The 27725-nt window shown below is 37.8% G+C and overlaps 1 protein-coding gene across 4 annotated transcripts; it reads right to left on the reverse strand.

The window, feature by feature from the left end:
* Window positions 1–720: 720 nt before the first annotated feature.
* Window positions 721–27725, reverse strand: LOC131592992 (cleavage and polyadenylation specificity factor subunit 6). Of its 4 annotated transcripts, none has more exons than XM_058865064.1 (11): window positions 27574–27725; window positions 16943–17152; window positions 15685–15788; window positions 14800–14945; window positions 13966–14139; window positions 12319–12823; window positions 11012–11104; window positions 9900–10015; window positions 9407–9560; window positions 8623–8817; window positions 721–1134 (listed from the first exon to the last, which is right to left on the reverse strand). In XM_058865064.1, the coding sequence occupies exons 1-10, from the start codon at window positions 27631–27633 to the stop codon at window positions 8628–8630; spliced, it is 1752 nt and encodes a 583-aa protein (XP_058721047.1). In that variant the 5' UTR covers window positions 27634–27725; the 3' UTR covers window positions 721–1134; window positions 8623–8627. The 4 variants fall into 4 exon arrangements, with proteins under 4 accessions (XP_058721047.1, XP_058721048.1, XP_058721051.1 ...); XM_058865065.1 differs by having other exon boundaries at window positions 8623–8814; window positions 27574–27724; XM_058865068.1 differs by lacking the exon at window positions 11012–11104 and having other exon boundaries at window positions 8623–8814; window positions 27574–27724.

Below are 27725 nucleotides of genomic sequence, written 5' to 3' on the forward strand. Positions count from 1 at the left end.
GGTGAACAAGGACATACAAATGTACCTTCTCTTTTATATGCATGTGTGAATAAACCCCAAAGTATTAAAAAAATACCAAACCCATGGAGTCATAAAAATGGTAACATCTTATTTCTTCTGGCACATTTCTAATATACAACTATGTACAGACTGCTACGGCCTTGGGGGTGGAGAGGGAAGACACACAAGCACTATTACTATAAAACTGTAAGCAACTGCAGGATTTTGGGTGCTTTAAACCTAACCTTTCTACCCTTTATTATGGGCAGTTTAAGTTCATATGAACTGTTTATATTAACTGTAGTGTCAATCAGGATATCAAGGTTGTATGAGAGACAAAATTTTTAGTGTGCTAAAAATCACAGACCTGGGACTATCTCTCCTCAGAACATCTGACCACAGAGAGCTGCAGTTTTTACAGTTTTATAAGTCAATTAGCAAATTCACAAGCCACCTAGGTAAACACTGCTAAAAAGCAAAACAGAATTAAAGGTTTTTCGCAACCACCTATTTTTGTATCAAAATTGAGTGGGAGAGCGCAACATTAGTACGTTTAACTCGCTGAATGCAAGATTAAGTTGAGGCATATGCAAGAACTATTGCGATGTTTTTGAAGACAGCATCAACGTTTTCATTGTAACATTATCTTTAAATATTGCTCAACACATGACTTTCCCTGAGGTGTAAACATCAAATAACTTGAACAGCTTTACACATCAGCCCCATTAAACAGTTTATTACAACACTACATCTACTGTAATCAGTGGTGCTGTGTACAGACATTATATGAACAGTTTAACATGAACAAACTACTATAAAAAACAAGCATTTACTTGACTTTTTTCAATTGCTTGCACATTATAATTGCCAAATGTATATAACCAGTAATAAAGTTGCAAAAGCTATAAGGTTTAAATCACACAGGTTTCCCTCAAATAAAACAGTTAAGCAACATAAAAAAGTAAAAGAGCTACTGGTTACCATGTATGCAGATTTGCTTTATTCAGATCTATTCCTGTTCATATTATCCATGAATCCTTACAGGCTCAGTTCAATCACATGAAGCAAACTGCTGGACAAGCATCTTTCCTTGAAGAATGTATCTTGTCTTGCACGCTGTTCCTCTTCCTTCAGCTGTAATGTGTCAAAATTTGTGATGTAGATTTTGCTAGTCCCCAAAACACACAGAAAATTGTTGGCTTATCTATACATACACAACTCGTGCATCTACTTCACCATGATGTTAACTAACACAAAACACCCAGAAGCAGTAGCTATTTATTTGTACTCATTGTTTTATAATACAGCAATTAAAAATAAGATTAATGTTGTTGTACAACCAAGATGAAAGAATATAAACTTCACAGTTAAAGAACTGATGATAAAAAAAGAAATAACTACTGCTTCTATGACTGACTGCAAAATTTATATAGAACACTTCCTAAAGTATGCATTCTGCAAGAGTAACTGAACAAGAATTTGAAGTAATTTTACCACAATTAGATTTTTACATTTTTACCTGCCCACTTACATAAGTTTTAAGCTAGTTTGACATTTAAATAATTAATTGATAGTATAATGAAGTGGATGGCTCAGAGCTCAGTAACATTTAAAAGTACACAGAATCTGGCACCAGTACTTCAAAAGACTAGTGGCAAGCTGGATGGGGTTCACATCTAAAAAATACACACTTGCAGTTATGCACAAGAACCCACTTTTCAGTTAATACAATGTAGATTTGCAGGTTTCCTCACCTACTTGCCCTTGGAAAAACCCCCAAGCCCTACTTCCTATTCTCATCTATTTTGGCAAATCAGGGAACCACACAATTCAAAGTTAATTACTGTAAGAGTTCACAAAATGCTTGGGATGGTATAATTCCATACACTGGATTTCAGTTGAATTCCATTACAAAACAATTAGCTATCTTAATTTCATTAATAATTCACAATTTCAACATTCAATAATTTCAAAGTAGTTTCAATCAAATTATTTTTAAAACCCAACACATTAAATTATTCATTTGAAAACCAAGACATTTCGAGAAGCAATTTCACAAACGTGCAACAGTACACAGCTGTCAAATATTCTACTAGCACAAAAATTCAAAAGCTGGGAAAACTAAATACGCAATTTTTCTTCTTCATTTCCTCAAAATGACTGTCAACAAGAACTTAGAAAAAAATCCCAAGTATAACCAAGTAGACCCTATACACTACAGTATGCATATGAACTAATCCAAATCAGGGAGTGGAATTTCTTCTCTTATTCACAGATTTTGTTCCCAGATCTCGAATGCATCAACAAGTAACTACTTTTGGCCTCTGGGGAAGGAGCTTCCCCAATGTTTCCATAGGAGTTATGTTACTTTTGAAATTAATTGGTAGCAAAGTGACTGACAAAGTGCTACTTCCACAAGAAAAATATTGTTTTAAAGTTGTGAGCTAAGTGAGCAAAAACAGACAGGAGAGAATCTCAGTTTTCTAGTGGAAAAAGTCAGTACCTGACAGCTGTGAGACTGCACATCAGAATTTGCTGCTCTCATCACACAATTGCTGCAGCCAGAATTATGGATCTCAATTATGTCTATAGCAACAGTTAACAGATCCAAAGCGCCCTATATAGATTTATAATACTACCATAAGAAAGCTTCAGTTCCTGGGAATAATTTATTATATTTGTAAAGGTACTTAAAGAACTACAGGAACTCTAAAGAATGCACAATAAAGTGAATTTAGGATTAATGCTTTTTGGTATAGGGCTCTTAAGATGGTCAGCACCACACTGAGCCTTCATTTTTAGAAACATGGCCAACTAAAATCCAAAGTGGCGTACATGTTGGTTCCAAATATTCTGCCACTGTATCTTGACAAAACTGGAAATCCTTGTGGTTCCAAAAAGAAATAAATCTGTATGGATTATACCTGTGTGCTCAGCCCCTTTTCAGTATTCTACAAGCAAGTAGAATATTGAAGCAACAGAAAACTTTTAAAAAAATTAAATCTCTAGTCAGTATTTCTTGGCATCTTTCCATCTGCCTCAAGCTCATACAAAAGCTATCTGTCTCAAGCATGTGTTAGATTTGTACAATTTAACACCAGACACCAAGGAGTTTCTCAGCATTTCTACCAAAATTTATCAAATCTATCCAAATTTCAGACTTAGGTGTTGAATAGAAATTTTGTGGTTTAAAAGTTCAGGGTTTATGCCAGAACATTTCACGAATGAAATCTCAGTACCTGAGTGATCAAACATTTCTGTATTTATGCAAGAGATGCAACTTGAGCATTTTTTCCCCACAAAGACACACTCTTACAACAAAACCCCAATAGATTTCTTATATATATATATGTATCTCAAAAGCATCTTGCAATAGCACCTCTATTTTTTTCCCTTTAATTCCAATTATCCAAATATTCACATAAAAGCTTTAAACAGCCTTTAAAATTTTGAAAATTCTACAGCAATTTTAAAGCTGTATATACATATACCCATCAAGTTTTGTTATAGTAGTTTATTTTCAGAGATTGAATTTCAATCTCACATGTTCACATTTCAGTAAAATGCACAATATACATTTGTTATTATATCCTAGAAGCTGCTATGAATTACTTCATGTAATTCTCCTTTATTTTATTCTATACATGAAGAAAAACACACAAACCAAAAATCCCACAGAAAGTATCAGCTTAAAAGCCAAAAATTTCTTTTTAGTTTAACCTACATTCCAGAACATCACAAAATACCCCAAATAGTCTGATGCTTTAGCTATAACATAGTGAGAATGAAGGAATTTCAAGCTTAACTTTCTATTTGTTTTTCAGCATCAGAGATCAGCAGAGTTACACATGTGGTTCTGTTCTGTTTAGCACACACGTACAGACTATTTCATCAGCACTAACACCTTCTCACATTTGCTGCCTCTTCCCCCCTCCTATTATGAGTGTACTTACCTGCTGTCTTTGTTCAGTCTTAGTGTATAATTTAAGATCAACACACCAACAATTTCATGACTGTATAAATAATTTTACTTGGGGGAAAATCCTCCTAAACTAATTTCATTTGTCAGGTATCTTTCTTCTATTATCCCAGCCTGTCTATTCACCAAAACTAACTGATGAACAGAGAGGTGCGATCAGAAAATTCAATCTTGAGTTTACAAATTAAAAAGATACTAATTACTGGAAAGTATTCTTCACATTAATATATGAGGAAGAGACAAAAAGGCAGATTGAGCTCCCACAGGAAAACAAAAATGAAGATCTCTCACGTGTCTCCTTTTTTTTGTAAAAAGAAATACTAGTTCTCAAACCACAATGAGCAAAAGTAAAAAAGTGAATTTTGTTCATTCTTTGAAGAACATTGCATCAAACAAACATTTTCACTTCTGTGTTTCATACACCTATAAGTTTCTTGGGGAATTTTCACACAGATCAAATTTGTCAAAACTAATGAATTCACAAATAAAAAAGCCCAGGATATGAGGAAAAAAAAATATAAGTGTGTCTAAGGACACCTCAGAAGTCAATAAAATTACAGAAACATTCATGGGAAAAAGGTAATTAAAGTTATGCATTTGAAAATAAGTAGCAAAAGATATTATGTTTATTTTTTAAATCCTTGTTTCACCCTCAGGAAAATCAGATTCATCTCTGAACATTAATAGACAAACTATGTTTCTGCAAAGCAACAGAGTAATGGTAGACTTTTTAAGAAGCACATAAACCAGTGGCACTGCTTGCCTCTATCATGATATGCTGGATTTCAAATAATGAGTCAGATGCACAAAGCATCTGGTGAATGCTAAATACAGAAGAATAGTGCCAGCCCCACATAAAACATAGGGTTTTTTTTAAAAAAAAGAGAGATTAGGTAAACAATATTCATAATAGCTTAAGACTAATACCTAATATAATTCTAGACAGGTATATACCCAGGTCTTGAACAATGTTACCACATGATTTACTTATTAACTAGAAGCTTATTATTAATAGCCTATTAAAAATAGGCATTTGCCAATTTATTACAAGGTTTCTTAAAATGCTAATTTCATACCTCACTTGATGTTTAAGTGGTTATTAGCACAGTTACAGGACCGTTCCAACTTAGAAAAGCAAAATATAATGAATACTATGTAAGCCATCAGTACCATTTTCCCTCCTACACAAAAAATTCCAACCATTGAATCACTTGAAAGCTGTAAGTAATTTCAGAGTGATCTGAGAGCAGCTTTTGAAGAATATGAGTCTCAGACTTCAAATTATTTTGCTTACAGTGGTTTGAGAGCAAAAAAAATCAGAGAATAAACATGGAATATGGAATACAAAGTCTACATACATATCAACTGTTACAATGTTGTGGTTTTGTCTTTGCAATTCAATCCAAATCCAGTTTAAATAGGAAATAATCAATTAACCCAGTAACAAAAACAGAAAATGAAAAGCTTAACATTCAGCAGCTATAGAAATTCAGACAGATTAAGATTGGGACAATGTATCAGCTAGAAATACATTATTGATTATCAGTTAAAAAATTTTGCCTAATAAGTCAGGATTCATGCTGATGAAGTTACATTACTATTCTGTTTGTACACATTAATTTTGCTGTTAATTCTTCTAAATGTCATTCTATTGGGTTCTCAGTTTTTTTGAGTAATACAGGTTAGACATTTGTCTTAAATCCATTGTTATCTTTTATATTTACAGGCTTTCTATCAGCAAAGGCAAGATGTTCCAAGGAAGCATTCCATGAATAGTAATTCAAGAGAATAGACTGTCAATGTACATGAAGTCTTACTCAAGTGAAGGCACAAAAATCTTGCAACAGTTTAATTTTAAATTGTGAAGTGTACAAACAGAAGTGTAAACATCTGATATGGTACAACTAAACTTTTTAGAGTTTTACTGTTATAAACACATTTTGTAAGTTATTCCAATTTAACCCATCTCTATAAATATAATACAGTACAAACCGAATTTCACTGTTTACAAAAGTTTTCACAATGGACCCTTAGAATTCTTCTGAACTAGACGTGTAACAATTTGGAAAAAAGGCCAGTACAGTATCACAGTCATGACTATAGGTACACAATAAGGAGAAATATAGGTGCCATTCACAGGGTGTAGGCACAGAGGCAACTTCATGTTTTCTGGCAAAACACAGTAATATGGGGAATAACTCGTTTCAGCACTGTTGATATTTATTAAATGACTGAGTGTTAAATCAGTTTATGATTATTATTCAGTGTAAAAAATGAAACAAAAAATGTATGGGAACATACATCTTAGTGAAAATGAAACATACAAACCAGGAGATAACTACATTTCTTTTATGTGTGTGTGTATCAATATATAAAAAACGAAACTACAATAAAGCTCTTCTTCATTAAGACAGCAACAAGACACAATGTTTACAACTTAAAAAAATACCAAATGCTTTCATTTACATGTAGTATACTAAAATTTCCATTTAAATCAAATTCTTAGGACTTATTTTCTTCACACAAGGGAATCTTACCAAGACACCCTTTTGAAAGAAAAGTCCCAGCACACAACAAAGCTGAAGGATCTTGCAAATATAAATCCCACCTGAACTGAGACTGAAATCACAGCCTCAGTGTAAATTGTGCGTCAGAAATTATAAAATACAAGCTAATGCTGTTTGATATATGCTCTTGGGGTAAGAGAGTAGGAAATCTGTACTTGGCACAGTAAATCTGTATCTATGTGCACAACACTAAATACACAAAAATTAAAGCTAGATTAGTAAAACTATGTCAGGGTTAAAAAAATTATCTTTCAATCCAGGCTATTAACCATCTTTAGTGTGGTTTGCTCATCTCCACCAGAAGGAAATCACTCTGGAAATGCATCCATTACTCAGTTCAATGGTTACCTCTATTAGTAACAACTATTTGCAAATATCAGAAATATGCATTTATTATAAAAGGTAAAAACCAAGTTCAACAAAAGGAATTACATTTACTTTCATTATATATGTATTTTTATGTTCTCTTTTTTACAATTAAGAACCAGAGTTGATATTTTTACTAAATTCCAGAAATATTTCTTTCAATCCATTTTTAATGGCAAAAAGTGGCATTAACAGAAGTACACTGCCAACTTTATTTCAGCTGCCATGTTTTACTTTCCTATTTAAGCCTTTGACTCCCCTTCTCTAGGTCAGTTACTTCTTTTTGTGTCCCCTGCTGGTATAAGAACCTGAGACAACATCCCACTTAATTCACAACACACTAAAGCATGTACTATCATAATTTGCTCTTTCCCAGAGGTGTGTCAGTGACACAAAAAGCCTGGCTGAAAAACCGACATTTAACACAAACAGAACTGTATTTTCACTTAAGACTATACTACATTTTATTTGACTTCTACAGGTTTTACTCTGTAACATCTATAAATTAACTTCCATGAATAAAAAAACACATGCAAAATCTGGAAACTAAATCTGAGGTTAAATGTAAGAAATGGAAGCTGGGCAGACAGGCACATCTACAAGCTTCAATTTCAGTGTAGATGTAGTGGAAGTTCTTTCAAAAAGGGAAAAGACCACTATTAGGTAGGGTTGGTTTCTCTTCAGTTGTCAAACAAGGAATTATGGGCGGCTTTAATTCCCAACCCTCAAAATGCTACATGATATAATGTAAATATTTCTACGTATTTTAAAGCAGTACATTGAAAAGAATAATTGTTTAGCATGCTACTCTAGCTGTCTAGACATTTGATGCATAGAAGACTTCAGATACATGAAATAAAAGAGCATGTTAGATAGTGAACAACCAGAAAAGAATCAATACTAGTGTCATATATTTGTTTACTAGTCTTCAGAAAAAGACTTTACTACCAGAAGGGGGACAGACTGAAAAATCAGGGTGGTGGGCAACAACTGATAATAAATTTTGCTGAAGGTTAATACCTGGATTTAGCTAGAAGGCAGAAGATACTGACAGGTCACATTTCATAAAAAAAAGAAAAAAATCTGGTTATATTTCCTGAATTTGACTAAAACGCACCAGGGGGAAAAAAAAACCAAAAACCAACAAAACAAAAACAACACAAAACAAAACAACAAAACCCACAAATACCAAAACCCACAAAACCACCATCATACCTGTGCACGGACAATAAGTGTATGGACATTGAAATAATCCAAACACAATCTATGGAGGGCTAAATGCTGTAGTCCTTACAGAAGTATATTTTAAAATACAAAACTAGTATTTTTAAATACAATTAAGAAATAAAACCATAAAACTAATATAATCTTTTAAGATCAAAGAGAACAGTCTGACTTACTGCCTTTTTAAGAAGTGGTCCAATCACATTTCATAAAAACTGGAAACACTATTATCAGCCAAAACAAGAGGTGGCATGCAGAATGTAGAAGATAATTGTACAAATACTTGCGCCCTCCCAAGACCAGTGAATTACCTGTTGTTACTTACCTGTGTTCATGTCAGGTGCTGCAAGAAGAAAGTGATTCAGTACATACTGCAGGATCATTTAAATACAGATATGAATGGTAGAATGGTATAAATAATCTCAAACCTAGAATGGTTACTTTTAGTAAGTCAGTAAAGTTGAAGAACATGAGAGAAATGCTCACCTTCTTTAACGGTGACGATATTCTCTCTCTCTGTCTCGTTCTCTGTCACGATCTCTGTCACGATCACGATGCCTCTCTCTCTCACGGCTTCTTTCCCGGTAATAGTCATCATGACGATCTCTACTACGTGATTTGTGGCGCCTACTTTTTTCTCGTGACCTACTGTGGTCCCTCTCTCTGGATCGCTCACGTCTTCTAAAAGAAATTACTTCATTAATTTTTTCTTCAAAATACTTGTCAACCCCATGCCAGTTTTGTAGTCTACTTATGAGTACAAATTTGACCAAAAACATATACGAGGGAACGATCTGTTCATTGTGATGCAGTTATATTTTTGTTTATAGCATTAAAGATACCCGGTACAAACAGTGGTGGCTAAGAACTCAGTTACAGGTAGTAAGGGACACCCACTTTATAATGTAGCAAGGAAAAGCTGAAGCACTCAGAATGAAGGATGTCTGAAATCAGCTGGGAGAAATGCACCACGCGTCAAATGATCACTACAACATGGCTGCTATTCTGCATATGGGAAATGTGAGCCAAAACCACCAAATAAAACCAAGAGTTAAAGTGAAGCTAGTCAGATCAATTTTGAAAAGAAGGTTAATTAAAAGGCAGCTTTCCTAGGCTCAGGAAAGACTTAATATTTGGTTCCTTCACATATTTCTTGTGCAACTCAGCAAATCACTAACTTCTTACATGCCTTAGTTTCTTCTGTCTAAATTAGTCCTGCACTACACCTTCTCTTTTTTAAGTAAGAGCAGATGGAAGAGGAAAGTTTTACCTGGATCCAGAACCATAAGACTTGGACTCAATTCCATGAAGGCAGTCCTGAAGAGAGCTAATAAGTACTTTGCAGCGATCATCTGCAGATACTTTGGACTGTTTGATTAAGGAAATTGCAGTTACCAAGGTCTCTATAGCACTTCCATAGTCCCCTGAAAATGATGTAAGATCAGGATCAGAAAATTATGCAAATTAAAACATAGATTTTTATCTGTAACAGTATTACTGTTTTGAGTATCTTCTCTTAAACACCCATCTAGATAATTTACTGTAGCATCAAATATTAAAATACTGTCCAGATCAGTACTCAGAAAGTTTTCCTAGAAACTAACTGATGCACAGTCCAAAATCAGTCATAAGTTGTACCTAAATTCAGCACCCTATCAGGAAAATGTGGCTTAAGGCCTTTCAGATTCCTAATTTAAAAAAAACAACTATAAATTCTTTTCAGATGGGTAGAATAGCAAACACATTAACTGAGTTTTACTAACCAGCACTGGCATCTGATACAGCTCTTGAAATTGCACTGCTTGAGATCGCTCTATTTCTATTCATGATTTCTTCAAATTCTGCTTCACTTAGAGGTGTCCTCGCAGCATCCATTTCTCTGCAAGCAATAAAACTAGTATTTAGAAGGTTAAGGAAAACCTCAGAAATTATCATTGCATTTTCAACAATCCAAGTTTGCAACTTTAAGCAGTGACAAACAGAAAAGAAAGCAGGATCTGGGTTTGGTTTTGTTAAGGACCATCGTTACAGTATAAAATCCTGAAAGCTTAAAAAAAAACCCACCAAACAGAAAATCCCAACAAACCAACCAAACAAAAAAATCCCAAAAAACCAATTAAGACATTGCTGTATAAGCAGACTTTTTTTTCATCCCATCTATTTCAAACATTCAGCAGCACTTAATATTGTGCTTGACAAATATTTACAATTTTTATAAAATCCTTGAAGGTACATAAATAGATATTCCCAGCTGAATGGATGTGGAAATTCACGTACATAGGCAATGCAGCTTTGAGCAAAATTAGAGAAAATTTTCATAACAGTACTGGAATCAGAACTATATGATCCTGTTTCCCAGATCTTAACTAAGACCAGAATGCTGTAACTTTTGAAAAACAAATGTAGTTATCTTTAAAACACTCAATTTTCTGAATGATATGTCATCATTTTACAGCAATTTTGTTTGTTTTTTTTTTAATTTCTGGTCAAGTTCAAGGTACTCCAATTTAATCTCCCTACTAGTCACAGTAAGGAGGAAGCAATAAAGCAGAATCCTCATACTCATTACACTTCAATTATCAGCTACCTATAGAGGGTTTGCAAAGTAACAGAAGTAAACCTAAATTTTCCCAAAAGTTTTGCAGTGTCCTATTAGGCAGTCTCTGTGTCACATAGAAATTTTGGAGAAATGTGTTAAGAGAAAAATGCTGAGACTGTCAAACTGGCCCACTGCTTGATATTTCTAGAACAGTGTTAGTTCTTCTGGTAGAAAGAAAATGCAGAATAATAAGCAATGCTATCCTCTTAATTGCAAGAAGTGGAACAAGATCCTATAGCCAGTTTAGCATAAGAGGAAATGTCTAAAAATTCATACCTCCCTGAGTTTTGAGTATTATTTTTCGTGTGCCTCCCATAGAATGGAATATGTAATTTTTCTCTTATGGACATGTTATTTCCAGTGAAACGCCTATGATATATAATTAATGACAATTTAAATAGTTATGGATGATAGCTTCAACATTATTAATGAAAATACTGGACAGTAAGTTATACTGTCCTATTCCCACTCCTTCCCTCCCCAGACATTCTATAAACTGCAGACAATCTTGATTTTGTCCATCAAAAAACACCCAACATCTTATAGTCTTATATTTCAGGCAATTAAGCCAAATGCTTGAGTTTCTATAGTTATTTTCGTATGAACATCACATGTACAAATGCTTGGGGGGCATTAAACTTTGTGGTAAAAAAAGAACCAAAGCACAGCATCTTTGCAGGAAACATTTTAAGCCAGGAAAGTGTGTCTTATGCTAGCAGTACAATTACTACTGAAAAAATTCAAATCTAACTATGTAAAACCGTCTCTCTTAGAATTTATGCCAAAATTTTTGACAAATACAAGTATGGTGAAAATCACGAAACAGCAGCAAGACAGGGATGCTTGAAATCACAGATGAAAAAGATGTTTCAAACAAGATGTGAAAAACTTGACAAGTCAAGTCAGGGACTTAAGAACTCTGTCGCAGAGAGGATTAACCACAGGAAAAGCCACTGCTACAAACACAGCAAGATTGCACCAAATGAGCAGAAACATCTTGATAGGAAAGGAACGTAAAAGTCTTGCAGTAAATTCACATCTGGCTTTTAAGACAAATACTAAGTTTTAATTAAATCCTGAAGAAAAAAGGGACAAGCAATGCTGCTGAAAGATGAATATGGTATGAGCTTGGTATGACCTCAACATATGCACATATTTGAAAAAGAAAACTCCAGAGCATTCTTAAAAGGCAGCCTGCAAAGCACGATGATACAGATAAAAGTCAGAATTTCAAGTTAAGACAGAAGCACAACCAGAAGCTGCTGCATAAGTGATATATAAGTTTACATGTAGAACACATGAAATGATGACACTGCCAAATACAGCAAAGACAAACAGTTCAGAGCTGAAAAGGGAAGTGAGATTACTGGTGTTGCATTTCAGGATTTTCTTCCTGCAGCAAATATGTTTCTCAGATTCATTCCCTTGGAGAAGTTAAAAGGGGCAAGCGACAAGATTGGTGGGATCCCTTCTGGCCCTACTTCTAATTTTTCCTAACATTTTCATTAAAAGGGAAAAATCAAACGCTTCCAACAAGAGGAGTAAAATCTGCTACCCAAACACATTAGACTAAAAGAACTCACCTTCCAGGTGGCCCATAGTCACCTCTGTCATATGGTGGAGGTCGGCCATATGGATCTGTCGGAGGTGGGCCACGGCTGTCTGAAGTGGGTATGCCACTATTGGCAGGTGGGGGGAAGAAAGCTGGATTCACATGTGGTGCTGGTGGTGGAGCACCTGGCGGTGGCCCAGGGAGATGTGGAGGAGGAGCAAGAGTCAGGGGTGGCCCAAGAGGGCCAGGCGGACGAGGGGGAAATGGACCCGGAGGTGGAGGTGGACCCTGCTGAGGTGGTGGTGGACCTGGTGGTGGCCCATAGCCTGGAACTGGTGGTGGAGGGCCTGGAGGAAGTGGCCCAAGTGGAGGCTGACCAAAAGGCTGTCCTGGAAACAGAACTGGTGGTGGTGGACGATCACCACGATTAGGAGGTCCAGCTAATGGAGGTGGGAGGACCTGACCAGGCGGTGGAGGGCCTGGTGGGCCTGGTGGGCCAGGAGGACCTAAGGGTGGACGTGGGGGAGTTTGTCCAGCTAAAATAAAAATAAAAAACAACAAAAACAAAAAAAAACAAACAAAAAAACCAAAAGAAACAAAAAAAATAAATAAAATTGAGTGAATAAATACAAAGAAATAAAATTATTCAAAATTCTTCTTTTTTTTTTATCCTTAAAAACAATGACAAAAAAGAAACCAACCCTCCCTCCCTGAACACTGTGCAGCATGTACAAGACATGCGTGTTCCTGCTTTGGGTCCAGCAGCCTAGAAAATTTTTAACTTATCTGTATCTATTGACACTAGATATCTAGAGATATCTAAAAAGAGCAACATTATCTTTAACACTGACAACTCCCCTCCTCAAATCACTTAATCACCTGCTGCTGTTTCCAAAACCCACAAGAAGATTACAAAAACCAGAAAACATTGCATCTTACTGCAGCTACTTTTTCATAGGGGCTTAAGATAAAATACATATTAAAAATACGGGAGAAGCTGTATTAGAGAAAGTAATGTAGATGCTGTATTGAAACCTTCTTTTAGGTTCTCAGTACTGTTTTACCAATTTGACTAGGTCCCTTGGGCTGTTGGTAGACAATCTATTACTGAATGACATTTACTAAAAAATATGTCAGCTCTAAAAAGAACTTCACTGCAGTGCAAACCTGTTTAATAGATTTTTTCTATATCAGATACCTAACTAAACATGCAGACCTCCTCTTCAAATTTCTGCTGTTTTAAAGTGCCTACCAACTGACCTGTCAGTGGGCATGAATTAAAGCTGAATTTCTGATCACATGCAAACTTGTACAATAAGGAAATTAGTTACTTTATACTGCAACACAGGCATTCTCATCACATATAGCAAATCAGAAAATCTCAACTACACTAAAGTCAAATTTACCTGCTAACATGATGTATTTTTATTTTTTTCATACTTAAATATGCATTTTGACATAGTATAAGGAATGTATCTAAAAAAGCTCTTGTCTTGCTACCAAATTTACTTAGGTACAACTCCCTGTTGAATATCAACAAAGGAACAGTCAAATCCTACAGTCCAGCTGTGAACACTGATTATGGGTTATTACTGAATTGCCTTGATCTTTATCATTTCCCAAATAAGTATGCCACATTGAAACACAAGATTGGAACTCCATATATGCATAATTTTACCTGGGAAAGGCGGTGGTGGCCCTCCTGGCCCTGCCGGTCCAGGGAATCTGTCTCCACCTGGAATGGCACCTGGAAAACGGCCCCGACCTCTATTACTAGGTGGAAATGCTGCTCGTGAGCTTCCTCCTGGGGGACCAGCTTTACCTTCCCCAGACATCTGGCCAGACTGTGTGGCTGCAAGGGAAAATCAAAAGTGTCATTGCATAGATGAAAACAGGTTAAATTATTTCAACACTTGATCTGAAGTTTTATGCAGTGCTAAAGCATGACCTTATGAGCACCAACTTGCTCCTCTTACCCAAACACAATGCATTTGGGCAGGAAAACATTCTCTGCGAAAATATTATGCCCCATACTAAATTAGAGGATCTGAAGAGACTGCCAGTCCTTCATTCAATGAAGTCCAAGGCCACACTGGGAAATAAAAGACGTGCTAAAATGGAACCTCACAAATGGCTACAACATGGAACCTTCTCTTCCCCATTCTATCGTAAATACAGACCATCCACACATTAGAATTTAGTCCAGTTTGTTTACAAATGTTACATTTCTAAATGCTCTTGTGCTTTTTTTTTTTTAATTACATCCTCAAGAAATCGAGAAAGCATCTCCAACTTGTTAAGACAAGAACTGCATGAAGCTGCAACCTTCTTTCAGAATGCAGCAACTCTTCAGTGTATGAAGTGGTTTAATTAAACAAAGGTAACTTCATTCATCTGGACTCTAAGTGCTTTATGGCTGTTTCAAACTGTGTAGAAATTTTAAGACACTGCACTAAAAACTTGCCACTCTACTTTTTCTGCTTTTCCAAGACAGCATTTAAGTAAAGCTTACTTTTCCTTGACTGCATTTCAAATTGACTCAGAAACTGTTTATTACACGGAGTTACAACAGGATTCTGCCCATGCAATTCTCTTTTAGGCAACAAATCCATCAACTTTTTGGAGGATGCTTCCGATCCCACACCCACAAGGGCAAACCTGAGAGGAAACAAAAAAAGTTACACAATTTGTTCATTTTCTGACATCCTGATGCCTCATGAAAAAGATTACACACAGTATGCAAAAGGATACTTGACAAGCTAGACACAGAAAATGTCTCAGGTTTTAGTCCAGTTTTCAGAACAGATAAAGTAACTTATCCTAGGATGCCACAAAAGGAAACAAAAGAGCAAGTACAAGACGCATCAAAATTTATCACAACAAAGGCAGCTTTTTGGTGAAGTATCGACAGACTACATAATGAATTCATATGACCAAGTTATTAAGCATACCCTGTATGCTCGTTGCTGCTAAAGAGACTTTCTACCACATTCATGCAGTGAAATTTAGGTTGTCACTGAAAAATGGGCTCAGGCACTTACTTTAAACAGCTAATGGACAATAAAGATATAAAGAAAGATTCAATAATGAAGGATGGGGGAACAGCATTTACACTGAAGAAAAACAAGCATCACCACCACACCAATTAAAAATCTAGGAACAGTCTTAAATGAAAATGACTAATAAGATTTAACTCACAAAATGATGAGACACACAATACCATCACAAAAACTTATATCTGAAATTAAAGTCATTAGTATTAAATTATATGCCAAATCATTTCTGGATCAATAAGCTAAGATGAGCAGTTCAAAGATTGACAATTATGAAAACTGAGAGTTCCTTCCCCTCCGAAACTTCAGTCCGCATATAGAAAAAAAAAATTACAAGTTCTTACCCTTTAGACTGGCCATTAGCACGATTTTCAAAAAATTTTATCTCCAAAATGTCATTTACCCCCAATGAATGAACTGCTTCAGTTAAGTCTTCATCTGTTGTCCACTGAAAAATATTTTTAATATTCAACTATGAGAGCTTATCTAAAACACCAGGCAAAGGGCAACTAAATTTTCCATGGATTTTTAAGTGTGTGTGTGTGTGTGTGTGTGTGTGTGAGAAATTGATCCAGAGGAATACTTTACTCAGGTTGTCAATACATTCTGGCTTTTGGAGTAGTCGTTTTTATTTTACAATTCAACAATTAGTTCAGCTAATTCATGCACATTTTACTGATTCCATTCACGTACTTCAAAATGGGACAACTTAAGAGTCAGGTCCTTTACTTACCTATTAGCTCCTGAAATACTGTAATAACTAATAAAAAAAACCACCTACAGTAAATTATCAGAAATGAAAACTCATATTCTTATTTATATTTTAAAACAGAATTTTGCATATGTGGGCCCTGAAGGACTTGATTTCATATAAACAGATAAAAGTTCCATTTAATTCAGCTACTGACCAGCTTTTGCACTGTTTGTTTAGCTGCAATTTTAAAATGCTTTAATTCTATAAAGGCAATTGTCCTAAGGGCGACTGCAGTTCAGTGAGTTATCATAAACCTGTTCTTCTTGGATGGAGAAATAAGCCTCAAGACAAATACCTGAAAAGAGTTATGCTGAAAGAGTCACTGCCGATGGAAAAGGCCCTGGAAAAATGTGAAAAGTAATTTCAAGAAAATCCCAGAGAACCTTCAACCTCCTTTTAAACTAAAACCTTCAGCAAGAGTTGACTAAAAATTCCATTTGTAACCTTGAAGTATTTACAGGTATGAAGTATTTAATAATTTAAACTTGTTCTCCTTTCATTTGGTTCTCTGAAAACCTTAAGAACATAGTAGCACAAATATTATTTCATAACACTTAAAACATGACAGAAACTCTAAAGTTTATATTTACTGAAGACTTCCTTGATTTTTAAGACATCATGACAGGCTCTCCAAATTTCAGACAAAAAGAAAAACGACCCCACAATCACAAATAAAAATTAAAGAAAATCAAACCAACAACAAAAAACCACCAATTTTTATCAAAATCAATGGGTTTTGATACTCATAATACTTCATATAAAACATTTTAAAGCAAAAAAAATTTACAAATAATTAGGTTTATAATTAAAATTCCCTTCTACAACTGAACAGCAGTTAAGATACTTACCCAAGTGAGATTTCCAATGTACAAGGCAATTCTCTTTCCAGTATACGTATAGACAACATTTGGTGCAGCTCCTTTACCTACATCATCCCCAACAGATGGTGGAAGAGAATCCATGTAATCACGATCCTCTGGAGCATCTCCATTATTTGCAGATGGAGAAATTACATCATCATACAAATCAATCTGATCATGCCCACCATATTCAGCCTCCTAAAATAAGAAAGATATCTTGATTATAATTAATATTATGCTTAAAACTCATTGAAGCAAAAGTTGTGATAATTGCCATGTTCCACAGTAAGTCTGATCGACCACCTACACAACCTACACAACATCCTCCCTGAAAAGCTAAGTGCCAGTTTCATCTATATCAAAACATTGTAAAAGTCTTATGACTCCTATTATATTCTAAACTTAGGTGGAAAAAAAAACTTCTGGCCACTGTTTTCCATTCCAATACTTTTGCCCTTGCAATATAAGAAGAAATCAAAAAAATCCACAAACCTTACTCCCAGAATTGAATACTTTAGAATGTAGAAGTATCATGGTTTAATCCCAGATTGCAACTAAGTACCACAAAGTTGCTCACTCACTTCTCCCTCCTCAACCACTCCATGGGATGTGTGAGAAAAATCAGAAAAAGTAAAACCTGTGGGATAAGTATAGTTAAAACACTGCAATCAACTGCCAGTCCCTGAGCAGTGATCAGCCCCTTCCATCCAACTTCCACAAGTTCATGTATTGGGCATGATGCTCTTCCATCTGATGCTTTCCTATAACACAGCAGGACCCATCAATAAACTAGGTATATTGCATCTCATTTTCTGGTAGTTTATTATACAATGAGGCCCCATTAGCATGTGTTATCTCCTCCTCTGGTGATATTCTGAAATCTCTGTGTTCCAGATAGTCCATGATCATTTCTAAGATTCTTGGGCAACGAGGACTTCCTGTTTGAGGTCACAGCAACCCACTTATTTCATGTAGCACCAGCTGCATGATGTGTAGAGAAGATCCTCCATTTGAACATCCAGCCTAGCGCTGGCAGTCGCTAGGGAGCTGGAGGAGCTGTGCTTCAGCACCAATCCCTTCCAAAGCAGCTCAAGTCCCTTGATTAGACTCCATTATCTCTTTCAGCTGGAGTATAGGAGGCCTCAGATACTCTGTGTCCCCAGTTCCAAAAGAGAGGACCAGAGTCTCCCCTGACGCTTTGTGCCATGCACTGCATGTAGGGCTATTTGTCCTGGCTGTAGTATAGAGCATATTTTTACATCTCACCCTACCCAGACTGGCCTGGGGGCTGTTGCATGAACTAGGTTCCATTTAATTTGTTCAAAAGCTTGCTGTTGCTCAAGGCCTCATTTGAAATCATTCTTCTTCCAGGTCATTTGACAAAGAAAACTTTCAATTAGACTGCAATCTGGAATATGCGTGTTCTCCAAAAACCCACATCACCTAAGAAAGCTCATTAGTTGGTGGAGACATTGCTGCTGTTTTGTTGATCACATCCATTGGCATCTGACAACATCCATATTGCCATTTTACTCCTAAAAATTCAATCTCCCATGCAGGTCCCTGATCTCACTATGTTTTATGGCAAAATCAGCTTTTGGAATAATTAGAACTATTTTCTTCCCTTTCTCTAAGACTTCTGCTGCTGTATGGCCCCACACAATGTTATTATCAATGCATTGCAGGTGTTCCAGAGCTTCATCCCATTCCAATGCAGTCTGGATCAGTCCATAGAATTGGTAGTGCTATGTTTTCACCCCTGGGGCACTGGATTCCAGATCTACTGGACATTCCTTTAAATGAAAGAAAATTATGGGCTGTCAAAGGTATTGAAACACATTAGCAATGTCAATTGTGGCCAACCACTTGGCAACTCTGGACTGCAGCTCATATCAATGAGTCCAGTACGGCCGCACTCAGCCACAGTGTAACTTCATTCAGGCCACCATAGTCCACTGTCAGACTCCACTCTCCATTATACTTCCACACTGGCCATATGATCCTGCTGATCGCTGCTTGACTCTCCAGTTGATAAATCAGCTTGTGAATGGGAACCATGGAGTCTCAGTGCAACACCATTGTAGCGACCAGCACCTGTTCTCTGACCTTCAGCAAGCCCAACAGAAGAGTCCTCTGAGAGAACAGGCAAGGCAGGCTTCCTCCGCCTCCAAGGCAGTGGTACTGAACTCCCACCAGTACCCTTTTGGGTCCTTGAAATACCTTCTCCTAAGATACTCTATGCCAGGGATGCACAGAGACTCTGGGCCAGACATGGGAAGTGTTTTTGCCACACTTTATCAGTCAGGCTCACTTCAGCCACCAGTTCAATCAGCTGCTGGGTTCCCCTTTTCTTTCTCCAGAAACAGAAATAGGTTCTGCTCCTGCAGAGCTGGATGGCACTGGGGTACCCTGAGCACCAGAGCCTTCCACTCCTGTGGGCCTGACGTGCCAGGCCACAGGATCCATACACTCCTGCAAACCCAGCACATGGAAATGGCATACTCTGGACAAGTTTCTGCCACAAGGATCACATGCACTAGAATTCTTCTGGGTCTGTGGGTGACTGTGCACTGTCTGGGTCATAACAAAGGCACTAGATACCTCTGTGGTGGCCCTGGGTGACATGGAAAATCTTCCTTGAAGGGATGTCTTTCCTTCACACTCCATAGGAGTCAGCTCCCAAAGGCTGAGGACTTGTGGCCCTCTGCCAATCACCTTGTCACTGCCTCCTTCCTTAGAAGCTGATCCCAGCTGCTTGCTTTCCCTACCCCCTCATTCCAGGCTCACAGCCCTGTCACCCAGCATCCAAGCAGTCAGGTGATCACCTGGGTGATGGCTGAAATCTTTTTGCATATCCCACAGCTCTCTCAGGGACAGGGATTGAGTGGTTCCCTCTTGTTCTGCCTCTTCCTTCTATTCTTGTGATGGCCCTGCTTTGTTCTCCTTCACTAAGCAATCTCTTGTGTCCATTTCTTCTGGTGGAAAGGGGTGACTGACACTGGCAGGGGTTGGTACTCTGGTTCAGGTGCATCATCCATTCCAAGGGTCTGAGCAACTCCAGCACCTGCCACCAGGGTCTGAATAGCCACAGTGCCTGTCACAAGGTTTGAGTAGCTGCAAATAGTTGTCTAACCCTAAACAAGACCTGACATACAATCATGGTTCCTGGCAATAGGGTCATGCTTGCTTCAACATCCCAAGGATATAAAAAAATTTCAAGAGCTACTGTCATTAGCCAAGCAGAGAAGGCAAAGATGTGGGATCATGTCTCCTCCATAGGTTAACTCAGAGGATGAAAGGCAAAAGGTTTAATCATTGATAGTTTCCAGCAGATCACTTACAAAGTACAAAGACAAAAGCAGAGCTGAGTACAAGTAACAGATTACTTGCACAACCTGCAATTGTGTTGTTACACGCCAGTGCTCACAGGTTCATGGGTTGATGCACAGAATGCCTTGGGTTAGAAGAAACCTTAAAGTTCCAAGCCCCCTGCTGTGGGCAGGAATATCTTCCACTAGACCAGATTGCTTATGTTAAAACACAACACAATAACCTCAGTCCAGTTCCCACAGGTGATAAACAGCACAAGAGGGAGGACACACTGGAAGTAAGGAGTTAAATGACAGAGCTCTGAGAACATGGAGAACAACTGAGAGCATGAAAACAACATTGTGTCCAATGACTATTAACAAATAACAAATATGTATAACAAATGCTTGTAACAATTTTGTTCTAGCATGTTCTAGACAGAGTTGTTGTTTTCTAGACCTATCAAGCCCCAGGATGGGTGACAAAAAAAGAGCTGTTGTGGCTTAACTCCAGCTGGTAACTAAGTACCACACAGGTATTTGCTCACTCCACCCCCCAAACCCTGTGGAACAGAGGAAGAGAATTGGTGAAAAGGTAAAACCTGTGGGTTGAGACTAGAACAGTTTAATAACTGAAACAGCGTAAAATATAAAAATAATAATGGTGATAATGAAAAAGAAGACAACAAAAAGAGATGAAATAATGCACAAGTGAGTCAAGTGATGCATAACCACTGATGCTCACCACCTGCTGACCAATGCCCAGTCCATCCACAAGCAGCAATCATCCCTCTGAGCCAACTTTCCCCACTTTACTGGACTCTCACACCCTGCTCCAGAACAGAAACTGCTTTGCCAGGTTTTGGTATCAGAGATATTTCAGCATCCACTATGAATCTGTATCCAGAAACTCACAGAAGCATCCCAGACAGAATAGTTCAAGGTACCATATATGGCAGCTAGAGAGAACCAAGCTGGACTCCACAAAACAGGCTGCAAAGCTGGCAGTGTTTACTGTTAACCCAAGATAGCCACAATCATGATCAAAAGATCCACTGTCTTGGAAATATAAAAATATTATCAACTACTGCTCATACAGCGAAAGTGTAACTAAAATAATTTTTAAAAAACCACAAAACAACAAACAGGTAAATGAGTTTTGGCATTGTCAATCAAGTACATTTAATCCCTAGTAAACTGAATTGTCACAATAAAGTTCAATAGAAAAATCTCTCTCCAAAGGCAAGCTTATCACAATTAAATTAAGGGTTTCATATTTCACCTCATCTACCCCGTTCTCAGTTTGATTCCTCCTATCACCATAGCTAATGAAACCAGGCACACAGAACTGCCCGAGACAGGCCTAAACATGAAATCTTACAGCTGGATTAAGGTTGATGCCACAAGACAATTAAGGAAGTCCTCTGCTAAATGTGCAGTAACTCTAGTCATCCGTGTATATGAATGATGACTTCAGGGAAGTAGAATTTAGTCTTGGTAGACAGATACAAAAACACAGTCACCAAACTTACAGCAGATGTATGTACACTAACATATCTCTCTGAGGCCAGCATTGCCAAAACACCAGAGTGGGCAGCAGTCCACAGCTCTGCTGCGCTCCTGTAGCGACAAGAAACTCCTTTGAAATAGATCGTTTGTATCATACAGGCTTTCAGATCTCCATCAGTGGAGAGAATTATTAAGGCAGCAGAGTCTGCATGTAATTGAGAGGGGGCAGGGCAGGCCCAATAGCATCAGTGTTTTAATTTAAATAAATAAAGACACAAGAGAAAACCTGATGTTGTTTACTAGAATTTCTTCTCCCATTGTGCTGGTTTTGCATCCAGCATGAAATTCATTCAGTTACCGATCTGTCAACAAGGTGTGTGCTTAGATGATTAAGAATGATCTGAACCAGCAACTCCAAGTGTAGACAGAAGAGAGGTGTCCTGGTAGATGTTGCACAAGATCCAACAACCCTTTCTCCTTCATACGTGTTCTGTGGAAACTTACCTAAACACACCCTTCCTTCCTAGATGCAGAAGAGTAAAAAAAGTACAGGAACTATTACTTCTCTAGTCTCAGCTAGTTAAACAAATGCTCTGCTGGTATCAAGAACCAGCTTTGACCTCTTCCAGCTTCCTTAGTTACAGGAAGGACATCAAGCATGAAGAGAAATTTTTTCTTCTCAATTACTGTAACTCCCAATCTTCCAGATAAATGTGCTAAGCAATAAAGTGAGCACCGCTGTTCTGGCCCCCTCCAAAACCAAATCAGACAGCAATGCATTTCCAAAGTCTACATTTTAACTAGACCTGAAAATACTGAATAAATGCTGATAAAGTCTGAAATATTTTTATCATAAAATCAGGACTGAAATCCCACATTCTGTGCTAAAAGGTGGAATTGGTTGAAACATTCCTATATGTAAGCCATGAACTTAAGGAACTTCATGTCCAGAAGGGACAAGCTTAACATGTTATTTCTTTTTTTCGAACTTAATGGACATACTCCTCTGAGCTGCAGAGAACCACTTACTTCCTTTACAAGTGCTGTTTTGAAAATGGCTTTTGTTGTTGTTAAGCAAAATTTCTTAAAGCTTTTCACACATCTGTTAGACTTGCTTTTTCTGCAAAACTTTGTCCAATTTAAGAGTTAAACACTAACTTAGACCTCCAAAAACACATTTTAAAAAATCAGTAAGGTAAATAAAGTTTCATGAAAAACATTTACTGTTGCTTCTGGGGGAAAAAAAAACAAAACAAAAAACTGAACTATCCAGCTTCCCTCTTAGTGTTTTTTTTTCACTCAAGTTATCATATTTGTGGCCAAAAAACTCTAAGCACATTTTAGTATCCTCACTTAATAAATTTGTAGAATTGAAGAATAACAAACAAGAATCTTTCTGGTCTTGATTAACTGTCTGAACATACAAACATTAACAAAAAAGGCAGCCTTTGATACTTCTAAAATAGCAAACTGCCTATGGCAGAATTGGACAAGTTTCTTTGACCACAGGATTCACATTTACTCTACAGGCCCAAATGCTATTGGCACTACAACTGGCACAGCGCTAAAATTTAAGCAACATGATCCCTTGTAACTAAAAATTACAGAGTAATTACAGAGTTAGTAAAAAAATACAAACAAAAATAAACATACACAGTATCACTGTTCACATTAAAGAGAAGTGAGATAAGAAGGCCTGAAGTTTTTTCTGGAGTTTGATATTTACCAATATACACAAGTTATGTTTCCCCAGGACCCCTTGAAGCAGAACTGGCAAAATGCTGTCAGGTATTATGGACATATTTTATAATAGATGCAGGTTATGTTTCTTCTGACCAGGACAGCCCTACTGAGCAGAAATTTATTATACCACAATGTGTCCATCCCCTCCCATGATAAGACACGCGTCTTTTCAATATAAAGGCTGTTTTTAATAACTGGCCTTAAGTGGCCCCTAAACGCTAGATTTTATTATTTATCACATACAAAAAAAAAAATTTCCTTTGTGTTACAGATCTGAAGTCAAGACAGTAACTAACACATTCCTAAGATACTGTAGTTTTCAGATAATTAGTCTCTTAACTGTTTTTTCCATCTAAATCAGCTTTATTATCCAGCTACAAAATGCAAAGTTAAAAGTCTTTCATCTCTAATTTGTTAGCATTTAAATACCAAAACAGAACACTACAGGCAAGTTTAGACATATCCACAATGCAACTATCCAAGTTTACTCATTAAGAGTATAAACAAAGCAAGCATCTTTTCCACAGCATTAAAATATGATATCCTTAAATTCTTTTGCATCCTCTTTCTGACCAGAAAAATTTTTATATGTATACATGTGTATAAGAAAAGTTTTTACTGTTTAACTACATACATACATGAGCACATGTGGGAAAAAAACTCCCAAGTCTGAAAAGGCAAAGCTGATCAGAGCATCACGGAATTTGACAACACATAGTCAAATCTTCATGACCATAAAAAAGCAACCCAGTTTGCTGGCCCAACTGGCAGGAAGCCTCAAGTCAGACCCAAACTGGCCTCCTGCACAAGCTCCTCATTATCCCTGTACCACATAACAATATTCTAGGGTTTTGTTTATAAAACCACACCTTACTATCTGCTAAAGCACTCCAGCCTTACTGAGGGTCTTCTGCCCTTGAGAGTATGCCATCCTCAGCTATTTTTACACAGGTAACAGCTCTAACAAGCACCACAAACTTCCCTCTCTTCAAGAGCAAGATATTTAACATGGAGGGAAATCCTCAACATAAAATATTCCATGCAATACCTATTTCTAATGGGGCACAAGCAATGCATGCAGGAAGTACTACATTTATGAGGCTATCATCTCAAAATGAGACTTTAAATAAAAAGACTGCTGGAAGTCTGCTTAGGAAAAAAAAAAACAAAACAACTCAACCAAGTCGTCCAAGAGAAAAAAAAACAAAACCACAATTTAAACAAAATTGTTCAGAGCCAAATTGACTAAAGCTGTTAGCCCAAAGACAAAAAATACTATTATGAAGAACAATAAGTTAATAAAAGAGTAAGAGGCAACACTGACAGATGATGAGCTTTAGATGGAATAGGAAATATGCATTTTCACTCAAAAGATCTGTTATCAAGTTAGTCAGTTCATTGCAACCAACACTAAATACAGCCCAAGACAGTTTGTGGCTGTCATCCATCTTAGCCAGCTTGTAAACCCATGGCTGTGGTCTTTATTTCACCTTTATAACCTATGGTTCATTTAGCACTAATCAAGCAGAACATCCCTACCCTCCTCCTACTTGGAAAAAAAGCATTAAAAAAACCCCAATTACCCTCAAAGATGAGTACCTTGAGGTGCAGAACCAGACAAAACAACCAAGGGAAGTTTATCCAGTCACAAGGCCTAAATGAAGGGTTAACTCCAGATGCAAATAAAAGTTTTGGCCCAGATTGTGTATAAATAGAGTTATGTACTAAATCCAGAAGAACAGCAAGCTCCACAGTGTATTTTTCAGTCCCTGTTACTGCCAAAACCAGTGGAAAGGGTTTCCATAGTCAAATTCAAAAAATATTAGTATGTCACAAAAATGTAGAGCAACAAAACAAAAAAAAAGTTCAGTTAACAGATGAAGACAATTTATTTTTAAAATACAATATTCTGTAAAATGCTCTCTACATAAACAAATTAATAATGCCAACCACTTTCTTCCTAAAGCATTTTCTTAATTGTCATCTTCACACATCCAAATAACTATGTTCCATCTTATCTATTTAAGCTGTCAGCTTCAAATCAGGAACAGCAATTTATGAATAAAAGCTTCTAGACAAATTTTCTCAATTATGAGAAATTATGAGAATTAAGAGGTAGTAACTAATACAACTTGCCTTCTTTCATATGTGTCAGAAGGAAATGGGTAAGTACAGAGGCATCAATCTCTCACAGTAAAACTTTTATATTGTCTCAATACTTGCTCAGTTCAACAATATTACGTTAAATAGAAAGTCACAGAAATGAAATTTGGAAAAGAACAAACAGGAACTTTTTGGGATGTGTTACAGACAAAAACACAGAAGAAAACCCCCTAAAACAAACAAACCAAACCCCCAGATTCAAGCTCATGGAAAAAGGGCACTAGCCTCTTCTCACCTTTCTGCCCTATATTTTGCAAGATTTATGAACTGAAGCAACAGACTGCATAAATTCAGACTCAACAGAAAAGCAACTGGGGTGAATACAGTGAAAAAAGCAAAAGGGTTCCCTGCCTGCTGGATTAATCTGAACTAAATTATCACAAGACTCCCTTAATTTCTACCACCACAGTTATAGAGTATATCAACAGTAATGATGACCTGAGTAGACCAGGACCATGTGAGTGAAACAGATCACCCACATCACCTTTGTTCTGGCACTGTCTTTAAACTATATTTACAGCACATAACTATTCTACTCTGAGGGCTGCTGCAAACATGAATTTACACAAACACTACCTGACACAAGAAAGGGTTTTTTTTACCTGAAAAATCTGATTTATTGTCAGTTATATCTTGAATTGATTAAACCAAATTCAAATTATCGTAGAATTTCAAAAAAAGTACTCTTCCACTGAATGGTGTCTGTCCTAGGGTTCTTTCCTGTTTAAGTCCAAATAGTGGGTCTTCAACTGTAAGGAGGAAACCCTCACATGCAGACAAACTAAGAGCAAATCAGTGCTTTTCATCATCTCCTTTTAGGATGGCATTCTTTCATAGTATACCTTTATGAGATTATTAATACTTAGAATGACTGTATTAATCGATATCTGAAATAATAAGTCTTTTGAGAAAGCTACAAGTTGCTGAGAAAGTTACAAATTACTTGTGAATTCCAAAGCCATTACCTATTTCCCAGTTCTCTGCAGGGCAAGCTGGCATACAGCTGGGCCCCGTAAGTGCGTGAAAGTGAAGTTGTTCCCGGTTATTTATGCTCTAGGGCAGGAACAAAGCAATCTAGGGCAACTCAACCTGGAGAAGTGCAGGACTTGCTAACAGGGCAGATGGAATGCAAAACTGATACAACAATCGGAAAAAAAAAAAAAAAAAAAAAAAAAAAAGGACTAGAAAAGTGGACTACTTCTAATCCATAGAAGTTGTTTATTTCATCCAAATTTCCTCAACAAAATATGAACTAGTCCTCTTAAAAACGCTTGCGCCACTTTTTAAAGTGGAAGATAAAAACAAACAAGAAAAACAAAAATAGAAAATATAAAAAGCTGGATACTTTCTCCAGTGCTGCAGAATAAAGCCGCACTAGTTCCGCCTCCCCCGCAAAGTGCGGCCGAGAAACAGCCACCGCTCGGCGGCTTTTTGATTCATCTGCGAACAATGGTAGCGCTTCCCCTCCGCCGCAGGCGGGAAGGGGCCGCTCTCCCCGCCGCATCCGGGAGGGTCCCGTCCGCCGAGCCGGCGCGGGAGAGCCCTCTGGAGAGGCCCCTGAGAAGGCAAGGCAGAGAAGGAGGAAGGCTGGTAAGAAGGGAAAAAGCGAGGGAAGGAAGGAAGGAAGGCGCTCGGCCCCGGCGCGCAGCAGCCGCCTCTCAGTGCCGGGCGCGCTCTCCGCCCAGCCGGGCCCGCCGCCGGCACCCGCGGTCCGGGCGTGAGGCCGCGCCCGCCCCGGCCCCGCGCAGCCCCGCGCTCGGCGGCGGCGGGAGCGCCCGAACAATGGCGGCGGCGCGGCCGCCGCGCTGAGGGCCCTGCAGGCGGCGCGGCTACGAAGGCGGGCGAGGGAGGGGAGGGGAGCGGAGCGGAGAAGCCGCGCCCGCGGGCCGCGCGTACCTGATTGAACTCCTCGCCCACATCGGCGTAGATGTCGATGTGGTCCACGCCGTCCGCCATGGTCCCACCCGGGGCCGCCGCCAGCCGCGCCCGGCTCCCGAGCCGCCGCCGGGAGGGGGAGGGAGCGGGGAGGTGGAGCGCGGCGTCACTTC

Source organism: Poecile atricapillus, chromosome Z (genome assembly GCF_030490865.1).
Source record: "Poecile atricapillus isolate bPoeAtr1 chromosome Z, bPoeAtr1.hap1, whole genome shotgun sequence".
Taxonomy (NCBI): Eukaryota; Metazoa; Chordata; class Aves; order Passeriformes; family Paridae; genus Poecile; species Poecile atricapillus.